Source organism: Saimiri boliviensis, chromosome 2 (assembly GCF_048565385.1).
Source record: "Saimiri boliviensis isolate mSaiBol1 chromosome 2, mSaiBol1.pri, whole genome shotgun sequence".
Taxonomy (NCBI): Eukaryota; Metazoa; Chordata; class Mammalia; order Primates; family Cebidae; genus Saimiri; species Saimiri boliviensis.
In genome coordinates, this window is record NC_133450.1 from 229,806,186 (window position 1) to 229,822,665 (window position 16,480).

General features: G+C 36.7%; 1 protein-coding gene across 5 annotated transcripts in view; it reads right to left on the minus strand.

Moving 5' to 3' along the window:
- The window catches only part of AGTPBP1 (ATP/GTP binding carboxypeptidase 1), a 175,934-nt gene that overhangs the window by 120,473 nt on the left and 38,981 nt on the right, over positions 1 to 16,480 (minus strand). For all 5 annotated transcript variants that reach the window (XM_039475080.2, XM_039475079.2, XM_039475078.2 and 2 more), the window contains one exon: positions 10,510 to 10,634. In XM_039475080.2, coding sequence (XP_039331014.1) covers positions 10,510 to 10,634 — 125 coding nt within the window. The remainder of the gene's footprint in view (positions 1 to 10,509; positions 10,635 to 16,480) is intronic.

Here is a 16,480-nt window from a genome sequence, read left to right on the forward strand (position 1 = left end):
GAGGGAAAAATGTAGTACAGAAAGGATATAGTATAATGTTATTTATAACTACCTACAGAAAGGATATAGTATAATGTTATTTATAACAACTACCTATGACTAGCTACAAAATAAATATGTTGGAGAGTACATGTCATATTTATCTTAAAACAACAATCTCATGCTATCATGCATCATCTCAGGTTCAGTTAATGGACTTCATTAAACTCACAGAAATCTTGCATCTTTCAAAACAGAAACTCCTATAACTGATATGAAGACCTAAAACAATGTTCACCAATTCCTTGCTGCCACATTGCTAATGCTTAAAAGGATATAAAATTTACCTAGCAAAAAAAGTCATTAATGATAGTAAAATTAAATTTCTCCTTTTTAAAAAGTATGTCATTCCTTTGACAATGCAACCTATCCACTTTTTCTCCAGCCCTGCTGCTTCCACCAAAAAATATTGAGTTGTAAGATAAAATAAAACATGGTTTCAAATCTCCAATGTACCCTTGATGTAATATTTTAAAGGCCCCTGATTTAATATTAGAGCCAAATTATTTTTCAATATTAATATCTCCACTAACAAATCATTACATTTCCACCTCCATGAAAGGGAAAAAACTCTCTTCCTTTGAAGACAGTACAGTGCAGCCTCCCTTTGTTAATGTTCACCACTGTTTTGTTTATACCTTACACTAAATGAAAAATAGGTGTTTAGACTAACAGTTTTCTACTCTATTCCAAATTCTGCCATGACCTTGGGAGACTTCAATGTCAGTGTGGAAAATTCATTCAAATACCTAGTTCCATAGTTTCTTGACCTCATAACAAAATCCCCCGTTCTATGCTCCAATTCATCAACCCTCTGAATGTCCATTCTCAGGACTCAAACTTCTCTGCCTCTGGTATCTTAACCTCTAATCTTCCACTTACAGACCATAACCTCCTAACATTTCTATTCCTCTTTCCTTTATAAAGACTATATAAACCTCACTGTCACCTTTGTTGAAACTTCTTATCCAGTGCAAGGTAGCACTGTTTTCACAGTGTCAGTCCCCCCCATACTTGGCTTGGATTCCAAGTACACCCGCACCCACAAACTTTCTCACCACAAACCCTAATACAGAAGTGAATCCCAAAAAGCTGAGTTCCCTACTCCCACATCAGGGTAAAAATAACACAAGAATTTCTTCTCCCAATTTAAGACAGTTAGTACCATAAAATTAACGAATTCCAACCTCACTTGGGAACACAAAACTACTCCTTTCACTTACCTTAGTTCACATCCGTCACCATCCGCCCGTCATAGCCCATAGCTACTCTAACATTTATACTAACCCTCAATCTTTCCTCTCATTCTATGGACTTCTCAGAACCTACATTTTTCCTCATTAAAATGAAGCAAAGTAATCAGTTAACAAAGATAACATTTTACTAATAACAGCCAAACTCTACATGGTCCTGTACTGAAATCCTTGACAATCTTGCATTCCTTCTCCCAGTAAATGGCAGAAAGAAGCAAATAAGTGGAGGTTGAGAAGAAATTTCATTTCTTCTATGTTCTAAATTCCATCCTTTCTACTTTTTTTTTTTTTTTTTTTTTTTGAGATGGAGTCTCACTCTGTTGCCCAGGCTGGAGTGCAATGGCATGATCTCAGCTCACTGCAACCTCCATCTCCTGGTTTAAGCGATTCTTCTGTTTCAGCCTCCTGAGTAGCTGAGACTACAGGCATGTGCCACCACACCCAGCTAATTTTTTGTAGTTTTAGTAGAGACGGGTTTTCACCATTTTAGCAAGGATGGTCTTAATCCTCTGATCTCAACTTTCTACCTTCTTATGAATCTTTAAATTCAGCATCTACCAATATTGGCTGTTCCCCCCAACCAATAAATACAGTTTTTATTATTTCACATACTTACCAGATCTTATTTTACCTGGCCTCCCCTTCTATTTCCCTTTTCTTTCTTTCTCAGTAAGCACCTCAAACAAGTACTCTATATTCCCTATAATTATTTCATTTGCCATTCACATTATAAGATACTACGATCTTCTGTCTAATTCTACCACTTGAAAGTGCTTTTGTTGTGATCAATAATTTGTTAATAATCCAATCAAAAAGATATTTAATTAACCTTCCTAACACTTAACACTGTTGACTACTGCATCTTCCTTTGGCTTCTTTAAATATAATCCTTCACAGTTCTTATAATGCTATATTCTTTCTTCAACTGCTTCAATTATCTGAATGTTAGATTTATAGATAAGAACTTTAAAGCAGCTATTATAATAAAATGACATTAAGGTAAAGAAATTCACAATGAATGAAAAGATGGGAAAGTACAGCAGAGAAATAAAAACCACAAACACAAAAGAACCAAGTGGACATTTGAGAATTAAAAAAAAAAAAATCTGGAATAAATTACTGCAGTTTCTGCCTCTTTCCTGTGCATTCTTCTAGGCTATCTGGTAATTTACAACAATAGAATAATAGAACAACAGAAATTATCCTATCCAAATAACAGAGAATTAAGCTTAAAAGATAAACTTAATTCAACAATTGCTGAAAAAACATCAAAAATCTAATATATGTATAATTATACTTCCCCAAGACAAATAGAGAAAATAAGGTAGAACAAAATTTGAACAACCAAAAATGTCCCAAATTTGACTAAAGATATAAATTTACAGATTCAAGAATCTCAGTGAATTCCAAGCAAGATAACTATGAAGAAAATTATAGCCAGTCAAACTTAAAAAGCAAAACAACCACCAAAAAAAATCCTGAAATCAGCTAGAAAAAAATCACACACAACATTCAGGAAAACAAAGATTCAAATGACAACAGAGTTCTCATTTGAAATTACGGAGGCCATAAAATGGTGGAAACACAAATTTAAGCACACTCTAAAGTGCTAAAAGATGACGACGATAATGAAACTGTCGACCCAGAATTCTGTATCGAGTAAAAATATCCTTCAAAAATGGTGAACCAAGTTCACTGTCAGATTTAAAAAAAACCTTCCACAGTCAATCTGAACTACTGGAAATGGCAAAATTCTCTAGGCTAAAGAGAAATGGCACTAGATCAAACTCACATCATTATAAAAAAATAAAGAGCTTCAGAAACAAAAAATATTTCTGCAAATGTATAAACCATCTTTTTTCGTCTTAATATATTTACAACATGCATGACTGGACAAAGCAAAAATAGTCTTATAATGTATATAATGTATATAGATGTGGATACATTATGTATATAGATGTGGATACATTATGACAATTTCAGCTGAAGAAAGAAAAAGTTCAAGGTTCTACATTTATATGAAGTAACAATAATTCTAAGCAAACCATGAAACTTTAATGACATTTAGTACAATCTTCAAAGAAATGACTTCTTCTTTTTTTTTTTTTGAGACGGAATTTCTCTCTTGTTACCCAGGCTGGAGTGCAATGGCGCGATCTCGGCTCACCGCAACCTCCGCCTCCTGGGTTCAGGCAATTCTCCTGCCTCAGCCTCCTGAGTAGCTGGGATTACAGGCACGTGCCACCATGCCCAGCTAATTTTTTTGTATTTTTAGTAGAGACGGGGTTTCACCATATTGACCAGGATGGTCTCGATCTCTTGACCTCGTGATCCACCCGCCTCGGCCTCCCAAAGTGCTGGGATTACAGGCTTGAGCCACCGCGCCCGGCCAGAAATGACTTCTTAAAAATGAAAAGAGGTATAACTAAAAAGCCAATAGGTAAATTAAAATGGAATTCTAAAAAAATGTTCAAATAATCCAAAATAGGGTAGGACAGGAAGAAAAGGAATAAAAAACATAAAGGACAAGCAGATAGTAAGACCTAAAACCAACAACTACATTAAATGTTAACAGACCAAATGCTCAAATTAAATGCTCAGACTGTCAAACTAGGTAAGTGTTTAAAAATATCCATCTATATGCTGTCTACAGAAATCGCAATTTGGATTCAACAACGCAAAAAGGTTGGGAGCATAAGAATGAAAAAAACTATATCATGTAAACAACAACCATAAGAAAGCTTGAAGTGTTATACTAATATATGTATATATTAGTATAATATATATACATATATACATATATTATATACTAATATATGTACATATATTAGTATAATATATATACATATATTATACTAATATATGTACATATGTTAGTATAATATCAGACAAAATAAACTTCAGACAAATAAAATTGCCAGACATAAAGAGAAACTTTTCATAATGATAATGGGATAAATCATCAGGAAGACATAAAAATCATAAATGTGGATGCACTTGATTATCTTCACAAGACCCTCTTATAGCCCCATCTAAATGTGCACAGTCCCCAGGACACAAACCTCAGCTTTCTCGCTCTACAACTCCTAAGAAAATTTAATTCCACCCCTGTTACCTTAACTACCAATCTGTTGGTTCTTAATCCTGCTCTTCATTCAGAATTTTTTTTATAAAGCATAAGACTGTATAAGCAGGCTAGGTGTGGTGGCTCACACCTGTAATCCTAGCACTTTGGGAGGCCAAGGCAGGTGGCACACGTGAGGTCTGGAGTTTGAAACCAGCCTGGCCAACACGACAAAACCCTATCTCTACTAAAAAACACAAAAATTAACTGGGTGCTATGGCAGGCACCTGTAATTCCAGCTACTCAGGAGGCTGAGGCAGGATAATTGCTTGAAATCGGGAGGCGAAGGTTTCCATGAGCTGAGATTGCACCACTGCACTCCAGTCTGGGAGACAGAGCAAGACTCCATATCAAAAAAAAAAAAAGACTGTATAAGCAGTAATTATAACATTGTATTGTATTCTAATATGTATAAACATAACATGTAAATCAATAACAGCATAAGGAGTGAGAAGAAAATGAAGCTATATGGGAAGTTTCGATATTGACTGGAATTAAGTACACTGCAGTACACTGTAATAAGATGCACATTTTAATCTCTACAGGAACTACTAAGAACTAAAATTTCTTAAAGTTAAAAAAATCAATAGATAACACAAAAGCTGTGAAAGAATGAGAAGGAGAATGTAAAAGACATGAAACAAAGAAAACGAATAGCAAAATGGCAGATGTAAATCCAATCATCTTAATAAACACATTAAATTGGAAGCACTAAAAAACTCAGACTAGGTAAGAAGCAAGATCGAACAATATGTTATCTTCAAGAAACACACTTAGATTCAAAGGTACAAACACGTTCAAAGTAAAAGAAATGAAAAAAGGTACGATATGCAATGAGTAATCTTTAGGCAGCTAGAATGGTGATACTGTCAACAGACAAAATGAACTTTAAGTCTAGAACTATTATGAGACAAAAAGCGATATTTCATAATGATGGAAGAGTCAATCTATCAGGAAAATGAAACAACTATAAATGTACGCACAGCTAACAACAGGACCTCAAAATACATGAACCAACACCTGCCAAAATTAAAAAGATAAATTTTAATGATAATAAAGATTTTAATATCTAACTCTTAATAACTAACAGAGACTTTGCATAGAAAATCAACAGTATATAGGAGATTTGAACAACACTATCAATTAACCTGACATAATTGATATGTACAGAACATTTCAACCAACAACAGCCAAATACATTCTTTTCATGTATGCATGGAACATTTTTCAGGAGAAACTGTAAACTAAGTGATATAACAAGTCTCAAGAGATTTCAAGGATTGAAATCATTCAACATATTTTCTCCAGCCACAACAGAAATTAGAAATCAACAGAAGGAAATTTAGGAAATCCTGAAATATTGAGAAATTAAACAACACACTTCTAAAAAACCCATGGGTCAAAGAAAAAAAAATCACAAAGAAAATTAGAACATACTGTCAACTGAATTAAAACAAAAATACAACATATCAAAATGTGTAGAATGTAGCTAAAGCAATGTTTACAAGGAAATCTATGGCTTTGAATGCCTCCAGTAGAAATAGTCTCAAATAATCTAGCCTCCCACTGTAAGAAAATGGCGGCCAGGCATGGTGACTCATGCCTGTAATCCCAATATTTTAGGAGGCCGAGATGGGCAAATTATCTGAGGTCAGGAATTCAAGACCAGCTTGGCCAACGTGGTGAAACCCTGTCTCTACTAAAACTACAAAAAAATTAGCTGGGTGTCACGGCAAGCAGCCTTAATCCCAGCTACTCGGAGGCTGAAGCAGGAGAATGGGTTGAACCCGGGAGGCGGAGATTGCAGTGAGCAGAGATCTCGCCATTGAACTCCAGCCTGGACAACAAGAGTCAAATTCCATCTCCAAATAAAATTAAACTCAAAACAAGCAAATTAAACTCGTAACAGGCAGAAGGAAAAAAGCAACAAATAAAAGATCAATGACACAAAACAGAGAAAATCAATTAAACTAGAAATTGGTTCTTTAAAAAGAACAAGAAAATTATTTTATTTATTTTTTTTAAGATGGGGTTTCACCGTATTGGTCAGGCTGGTCTCAACTCCTGACCTCAGGTAATCTGCCCACCTCAGCCTCCCAAAGTGCTGGGATTACAGGTGAGAGCCACCACACCTGGCTTAAGAACAACAAAATTAAACTTTTTGCTAGGCTAGGGTTTCTTAACCTCAGCACTGTTGACATTTTGGGACAGATAATTCTTTCTTGTTGGGGGCTGATCTATATATTATACAATGTTCAGCAACATATCCAGCTTCTATCTAACAGATTCCAGTAAGGCCCACCTAAAAAAAAAAAAATTACAACTAAAAATGTCACCAAACATTGCCAGTGTCCCTTGGGGAAAAAGTAGGGCAAACACAATCACTCCTGGTTGAGAACTAATGAGCTGACAGACCATGAAAAAAGAGAGGACACAATCAAAACCAGGAATGAAAGACAGAACATCACTCACTACTCTATAGAAACTAAAAGCATTATAAAGAAAGATTAGCAACAACCACGGGCCAACAAATTAGACATTTGCATGAAAACAGATAATATAAATGTATCTAAGAAAAAAACTAAGGGGAAATTGCAAGAAATAACCATGTTCACTGTACATACATAGATAATGAGAGGCAAATTATGGAAATTTGTAAGTTAATTGTGTGAACACGGTGCGCTGCAGGGGTTGGTTTTTTTTTATCATTTAAATGTATAAGTAGTATATGCTTGTTACAACAATTTAAAAGTATCTAAAATAAAATTAGGAGCTTACCTTATTCTTCTCCATTCCTATCTCAACAATATAGCTACTACTAACAATCAGGTATATATCCTTCCTTTTATTTTATTGTTTGGCCTGGTTCATAGAAATATAATGATTTATTTTGCACAAAAATGACACTATACATATTTTATGCAAAAATGAGACTATACACATTTACAGTCATATGAACTGAAGAAACTTGCTGTATATATATACTAAATTTAAGCCTCTAAGACAGTTCATATATTTACACATATGAACTGTATGTTTCAACTATAGTTTTTTTTTCAGTGTCTACAATAAACTTTATTGGAACTTAGCCATGACTGCTTCTTTATGTATCATCTATGGCTGTTGTTGTGCTACACGGCAGAGACCGTATGGCCCACAAAGCCTAAAATACGTCTATATGGCCCTTCCCAGAAAATGCTAGCCATTCCCTACTCTAGAGCAGTAGCTCTCAATTTCGGAACCATCTGGCAAGTTTTAACAGTAAGATTTAATTGGTTTGGGGTGAGCCTGGGTGTTGGGATTACAAGAGTCCCCATCATAAATAATGTATTATTCATAATAGCTGCATAATATGGCTAGAAATTTCTAGTTTGGCTATATCAAAAATTAATCACACATTCTCTCAATGATAGATATTTAGGTTGTTTCTTGATCTTTAATATTACAAATGATGCCCTATACTCTCTCTTACCAGCATTTTTATTTCAGTTAAAATATATTTCTGGGCCAGGCACAGTGGCTCACACCTGTAATCCCAGCACTTTGGGAGGCCAAGGCAGGTGGATCACCTAAGGTCAAGATTTCGAGACCAGCCTGACCAGCATGGTGAAACTCTGTCTCTACTAAAAATATAAAAAATTAGCTGGGTGTTGTAGTGCACGCCTGCAATCCCAGCTACTCGGTGGGCTGAGACAGAAGAATCACTTGAACCTGGCAGATGGAGGTTAGAGTGAGCCAAGATCATGCCACTGCACTCTAGCCCAGGCAACAGAGTGAGACTCTGTCTCCAACAATATATCTATACATATGTATATTAAAGTAAAAATGCTGAGTCAAATACCAGGTGCAATTTGTTTTACTACACATTGCCAGATTATTTTCTCCAAGTTTGTAATAATTACTGCACCGCCAACAGTGTATGAGAGAATCCTCTCCCCATGCCTTCAACAGTACCAGACACTGTCATTCTAATTTCTGTCAATCTGACTAGTGAAGATATCTTTGTTTTCATTAACAGTTCCTGAACTGTAAGGCAGTAAAGAAAATTAGTGTACATTTCTTGGTTGGTTGCATTTCTTCTTTCAACTGTAAATTCCAAACTTTCTCTCCTAAATGCATAGCTAACTAGATTATCCTATAAAGGATGGGACAATCTTTCACTAACAACTTATACTGTGTTGGTTAGCTAATCCCAGGCACTATAAAAATAGTTAGTATATTACACACGCCATGGGACAGTATTCAGGAGTTAGACGCCAGTGGTGGCTGAAAGTGGGGAAAAGGTCAGTCTCTGACAGTGGTATAGTTAGGAGTATTTTCAGTGGTAATGTTGGAGTAGGGGCTTCCAGGTTGTGACACAAAGAAGAGTCTACAGTGGTAGGAACAATGGACAAAAGTGTTTATCTACAGGTTTGAAGGATTCATTTTCTTTTGTTTTTATTGGGTGTTTGTTTATTTGAGGAGCAAGTATTTCATGTGACAATGCAGTGAATCTACCTGGCATATTTAATTTTACACTGATACAATGAACATCATTTTTCCTTAGTTGATAAGTACAATATTTCCAGAGCCTGGAATCCAATATAGTGGGGCTTTCTTAATTAAAAGGTACAGGTATTTTAAATTATGCAAGAAACAATGGAGTGGTGTCAACTACCCTCCAAATGCATGGGCAAATGGGAGAAAGTTATCAAAATAAATATAAGGGTCTATGATCAAGAAGAAGGGTTAAAAGATACCGAGCTCTTGAAACAGAAAATGCCTGCCAAACATCTTATTTGAATAACCTAAGCCTCCAGAATAATGAAATTTTTAAAAATTAAATAAGGATTTTAATTATTGAACCTTAATTCTAACAAATATCTTTTATGTGCAGTTAGATATTAAAGTAGCTGCTGGTTTTCTCTTATTCAAAAAGAGAGAGAGATATATATATATAGAGAGAGAGACAGAGTGTGTGTGTTTTAAATCAGGCAGTTTTTAGTCTTATCAAAGTTCTTTTTACTATCTATTAAGATAATTACATGGATTTTATTCGACCTATTCAGATAATGCTATATTGATACATATCCTGATATTAAACCATTTTCCATTCCTGAAATGTATTCTTTAACAATGATATTCATATTTCCATGTATAGACTTAATTCACTGTTTTATTTGAGCCTTGTCACATTATGTTCCTAAGTACAAAGTCAATACTATTTGTGTACTCCGTCAGGGTTTTGATATCAGTTTAGTACTACCACCTTCATAAAATATAAAAATAATGTCTAACTACAGATGACATTTATAGAACATTTTAAACATTCTTTTTACATGCTTCTTCTGTAAATCTACTTCTCACGTAAATCTACTTCCAAGATGGTACAGCTATTATATATTATACATCCTAGAAATTCAATAACTTCCCTAAGGTACCCAACCACTGAATGGTAGAGCTTGAATTTCAAAGTGGGGACCACATAATAACCAATATTCTATGCCACTCGATTCCTTTTTGCCAAAAATCTACATCAAGTAGCACTGGAATTAGGTGCTATTTAGGGGGTGGGGAGGGGCAATCATACATAAGTAAAATTGTAATCATTATTAGAAACAATGCTTTAAAGATCAAGTTCCTCCAGAGTTATTCAGTTTTCTACTCTTGAATCAATTTGAGAAAGTTTGTTTGTTTGTTTGTTTGTTTGTTTGTTTGTGACAGACTATCGCTCTGTTGTGCAGGTTGGAGTGTAGCAGCGCGATCTCGGCTCACTGCAACCTCCACCTCCCGGTTCCAGCGATTCTCCTGCCTCAGCCTCCTGAGTAGCTGGGACTACCGGCGCGCACCACCATGCACAGCTAATTTTTATATTTTTTAGCAGAGACAGAGTTTCACCATATTGGCCAGGCTGGTCACAAACTCCTGACCTTGTGATCTGCCTGCCTCGGTCTTCCAAAGTGCTGGGATTACAGGCATAAGCCAACGCGCCCAGCCTGAAAGTTCAATTTTTAAGGAAAATCACCCATTCATTAGAAGTTTGGACATTTTTAGCATCCACTTTTAAAGAATTAAAAAAGCATTTCAAAAACAAGAGAAGAGATCAACGCTTACCCTGACTCTGAGCCAGATGAAGAATTTTTGATGTAACATATCGAGCAGCATCTGATTCTGAAGATTCAGCATTGATCTTCTCCAGCTGAGCCAGGAGTCCCACAATCCTAGAATTATTGGTAAGGCTAAAAAGAATATAGGATGTTAGGGCTCACTCTTAATCAATTGTGAATATTCAGTATTATAAAGATCACTGTTTAAAAGCAATTCTACTCTTTTAAAAACAGTAAGCATTTACACACCACACTTCCTTACTCTGTTCTACAGCTTAATATTATTAAAATTCTACTGACTTAAGTGAGAAACACATTCTATTTCAGAAAACTGCAAATCACAAATATCCCTATTCAGTAATCTTATATCACACACACAAAGTTCACCTTTTCACTCTCAAAGACTTTTTACACTTACTCTGCTCTCCTCAAAACTCTGATAATCCTTCCTCCCATCCCACTGCATTCTCAGTTAGTGGCCTGCTTCATAACTGGTATAAATCTAGCAAGAATACATGCATCTTCCTGTCATCAGATCCTTAAGGCTACCTATCCTCCACCTTTCTTTCCTGTTCCTACTTATCATACAAATATTTGTACATATGGTACTATTCTAGGTGTTGCCAATATAGTATAAACAAAACAAGCAAAAATTCCTGCCCCGCATAGAGTGTACATTCTTATGGTAAGAAACACGTCAATAATATGTACATTTTATATGTCAGGTGATAGAAGTACTATGGAGAAAAAGCACACTGGGGGAATAAAAAGTGTGGGGGAGAATGGTCGGAGAAGACCTCACTGAGAAAGTACCATTTAAGAACAGGCCTGAGTCAGGCACAGTGGCTCACGCCTGTAATCCCAGCACTTTGGGAGGCCAGGCGGGTGGATCACAAGGTCAGGAGATCAAGACCATCTTAGCCAACTTTTGGTGAAACCCTGTCTCTACTAAAAATACAAAAAATTAGCTGGACATGGTGGCACACACCCGTAATCCCAGGTACTTGGGAGGCTGAGGCAAGAGAACTGCTTGAACCTGGGTGTCAGAGGTTGCACTGAGCCGAGATCACGCCTCTGTACTCCAGCCTGGCAACAGAGTGAGACTGTCTCAAAAAAAGAAAAAAAAAGAAAAAAAAACAGGCCTGAAAGAAGTAAGATACAGCAAAAAAAGCTGTCCAGAAAACGGGAGGCACAAACTCCAAGATCCCTGGGCAGGAGCAAACCTGCCATATTCTATGAACAATGAGGTAGCCAGTGTGGCTGGAGAAGATCGTAGTGAGGAAAGAAGTCAGAGTTGGGGTGGGCATGGGAGAGAACAGAGAAAAATAGCAGATTAGTTAAGAGTTTTGTAGGCAATTTTACGGACTTTGGCTTTTACAATGGGTGAGATGGGAAATTTTTTAGCAGAAGAGTTACATGTTCTCACTTTTAATGGGCTCTCTGGCTGGTACGTAGAGATTCAAAGAACAATCCACTGGTACACTTGCTCCCAGTCCCTTTCATTCTCACAGTACTTGCTTTCTCTTTCAATCATACTTTCTCTGATCCCTCATCTGTCTCTTCCCTTCAACTAAGCAGACTTGTAGGCACACAAGTATGATCTAGGAGCTCCTACCAGCTGTTGCTCTGATACTCCTCCAAAGAGAAGTATGTACTGCTCTCACCATTTCCCCACATAGTGTTCACTTTTCAAACCACCAGATTGCCATCTGAACTCTGAGATCTCCTAAAAGCCTCCTGAGGTCACTTCTATCCCCAACATATTCACATCTTTGCACCATACGAACCAGTCATCTCCTCTTTTCTTCGAACACTTTCTTGTGATTCAATGACTCTATACACGCCTGATTTTCCTCCTCTTGCCCCTTGAGATCCCCTCTGACACACCTCTAGATACTGATATCTGCCCAGCAGCTCTGTCCTAGCCCGCTTCTCTTCACTCACTACACTTTTTCCCTGAGTGACCTCACCAGCCTGGGTAACACAGACTGTCTCGAAGAACTTGCCCCAACCCTCCCCACCACAACCCCAGAACCCTGCGGATCCTGTCTCTCCCCGCCCAAAAAAAAAAAAAACTGTCTCCACAAAAAAATTAAAAAATTAGGCAGTGAAAAAAAAAATTACACAGCTGTAATTATAATCTGCATGCTGCTTGGCTCTACATTCAACAGCAGCCTCAACCTCTGATAGCTTCACCAACCTCACGAGCCCAATATAAAACTTCTGTTCCTCCTCTCAACCTATTCCTCTTGCAACCTTAACCTTCTCCAATTCACATGAATTCAGTTGCTCAAGATAAAAATCTAGACTCCCCTTTCCACACTGCAACCCAATACAAGCTCTATCTCTAAAATACTTCAAATCCATTCACATCTCTCCATATCTACTATCACTATCCACATCCAAGCAATCATCATCTCTCACAGCCTCATGACTAGACTGCTTCCTTTCTTGATGCCCAATAATCCATTTCCACACAGTAATTTTTTTAACTTTTTATTTTAAAATAATTAGCGATTCATAGGAAGTTGCAAAAATAGTAGACTGGTCCTTTATAACCTTCACTCAGTTTCTCCAAGTGTTACATTTCATATAACTATAGGACAATATCAAAACCAGGAAAACTGACATTGGTAGGTGTATAGTTCTGTGCCATTTTATCACATGTGTAGATCTGTAATCACAAATGTAATCAAGTTGCTAACAAATTATAAACCAATGGCTTCCCATTAGACTTCAGGCAAAATCTTAGTTTCATATCGCAGCCCAGTATAACAGGCCCTGTGTCAGCAAGCCCATGTACCTCTCAGTCTATTCCTTATAACATTCCCTACATTCACAAGGATTCAGCCACAGTAGACTTTTTCAGTTCCTTGAATACAGCAAGTTCTCTCTCTGACCTCCTAGTCTTAATATTTGCCATCCTCTCCATATGGAGGACTATTCTTCAAGCTTTTCACTAGGCTGGCTCCTTCTCATTTCAACTTGCAACCAAAATACAGTGCCCACTTCCACTAGCCCTTCCACTTCCAATAGCAAAATGTATTTATACAATTTATCAATATCTGAAATTACGTAAGTTTCACAAAGGTAAAGACTTTGCATATCTTATTCTATATACCTAGTACTTAGAACAGTAGCTAACATAGAATAGGTAATACATAACTATGCTTCAAAATGAACAAGAAAACGGAAAACATTATATTTACTATACTTTTGGATTAACAATTGAATCCAATGCTTTAAATTTGTAGGTATTTTACCATAAAAGGTGACTAAAGGCTGAAAATATATATATATTGAACCTATTATTTGAAAACATAACTAATATATAGATATAATTTGAATGTTTGTCCCTTCCAAATCTCATGTTGAAATATAATCCCCAATGTTGAAGGTGGGGACTAGTGGGAGGTGTTCGGATCACGGACACAGATTGCTCATCAATGGCTTAGTACCTCCCTATGGTAATGAGTCAGTTCTCACTCTAAGTTCACATGAGGTCTGGTTGTTTAAAAGAGTGTGACACCTCCTCTCTCTCTCTCTCTCTCTCTCTCTCTCTCTCTGTCTCTCTCTCTCTGTCTCTATCTCTCTCATTCCTACTATCACCATGTGGCACACCAGCACCCCCTTAACCTTCCACCGTGATTGTAAGCTCTCTGAGGCTTTACCAGTGCCATGCTTCTTGTACAGCCTGCAGAACCATGAGCCAATTAAACTTCTTTTCTTTATAAACTGGTCAGCCTCAGGTATTTCTTTATAACAACACAAAAAAGGACTGGCACACATACCATTTAAAAATAAGTGTATACAATATTTATCAATTTTTCAGCTAGCCAACATAGTACAGAAATTAAAATAATCCATGTTGTATTTTTAATTTTTTATTTATTGGGTGATCATCAGTAAAAATAGGTGTTCATTATATTATAACTCATTTTAGTTTTTGTAAGTATTTCATAATTTTAAAATTAAAAACTTCTACAGACATTAAACATAAGTTTATATGTTTAAATTTTTACAGATTTTCTTCCAGTGTTGCAGAGGAGGGGATGGTTCCTTAAAATTGTCCCTCATAAATATGAATGAACAAAAACTTTTTAACATTATTGAAAATTCCAAACAGGAACAAAGGAAAAAATAATAGTATAATGAACCATCATATACCTATTACCCAGCTTCAATAATTACCAATTCAAAAACAATCATATTTCATACATACTCACCTACAATTTTGAAGCAGATTTCAGGGAGATAACTTCCTGTGAAAAAACCTTTGGCACTATTTTCTAAAATGTAAGAACTCTTTCAAAACATGTAACTACAACATAACTACTATACCCAAAATAATAACATAATCCTTGAATATCAAAATCCAATCTGCATTCAAATTTCCCAAATTCTCTCTCATTTTCTTTAAGGTGTTTACAGAAGTCAAAAACCAAAGAAGGTCTATAATATATTGCATTTGTCTTTTAATCCATAGGTTTATTACTACTTTTTTTGCTTGAAATTATTGGTTGAAAACCATGTATGTACTATAGTTTCCCACATTCTGGATTTTGCCATTACACACCCACCATATCATCAATGTGTTTCTCTACCCTCTATACATATTTTCTGCAAACTGATAGTTGGATCTAAGGGCCTAATCTGATTAAGATTTGATTTGCTGACAAGAATTCTGTATAAATGACACTATACTCTTCCATAGGGAGGCAAGTAGTATCTGGTTATCTTTTATAATATAAGAAGACATTGAACACCATTGCCTAGATTATCACTTTATTAAGGGTTATTAAACAGTGATACTCTGTCATTCCATTTCTTCTTCATAAAGAGAATTATGGACAATTTCATAAACATTCCACATTTGGTATATAGAAGTATAATTCATGAAATAAAAGCAAAAAACTGCTGGATTTTTAATTTACTTGTATTTACCAGTTTTCAGAAGAATGAGTTCATGTCTTAGCCTTCACAGGTGACCAATGAAGTATTTTGATTTCGTGTATCAGTATGAACTCACATATTTAAAGATATTTGACATATTTTATCCACTGCAGTTATTAATGCTCAAATTGTCCCATTTTTATCAATAGCAGCCTCTTCAAGTTGGCTTCTAAGCCCTTTTGATACAATCCTAATATCTGAGAGATGGCATATTGGCTTTTGAATCTGACAAGGCTCTTATTACTGACCAGTAGTTCTCAACGTGTGGTCTAAAAAATGCCAAGGGTAAGGACATGCAGGAATAGGATACAGTAGCAAGCCAATGCGCCGACAGCAGGGATAGCCAGGGTGGTCACGGCTACACCCGGGCGTGGGAACAGTGGCAGCTCCAGCTGGTGGAGCTCCCTGTGTCACGAGGGAACTGCATGCGCCAAGTCCCGGCAGAGACACTGCATTGGGGGACCAGAAATGCGGCCACACATATTCACCCTTAGCTTGCCTTTCCCGGCCCCCTTGGAGGCAGAAATCACCCATGGGTCCCTGGCTCTGGATGCCGAGCCCCACCAAAGGATGGCTGGGAAGGATCTCACAGCGGCAGGATCCTGGCCATTCCCTGGAAATCTTAAGACAGTCGCCTGCTCCAAATCTCTGTCATCAACTTTCTCGACCAGCTCTCCTTGGTTGTGCAGACCATGCAGCACTTTGGGCCCCCGTTTTCTGCTAAGCCTGGCCTGGGAAAATGGGGTAAGGTCTAACCTTGCACCTCCTCCTAGGTAATGCATTCATCCCTCCCTAGGGCAAGAATTCCCACAGTTGCTACTTACCTGTGAGGGCCTCATGATCCACCTGTGCTGGCCCTTGGGTGCTCAGGGGACCCTTGTTTTATCTGGTTCTTAAATGTTTGTTACCATAGAAAATAAAACTGAGCTAGTAAAAAAAAAAAATTTTTAATAAAATGCTAAGAGTACCTGAGATCCTTTCAGAAAATGTGCAAGGTCAAAGACAATTTTTATAAAAATACTAAG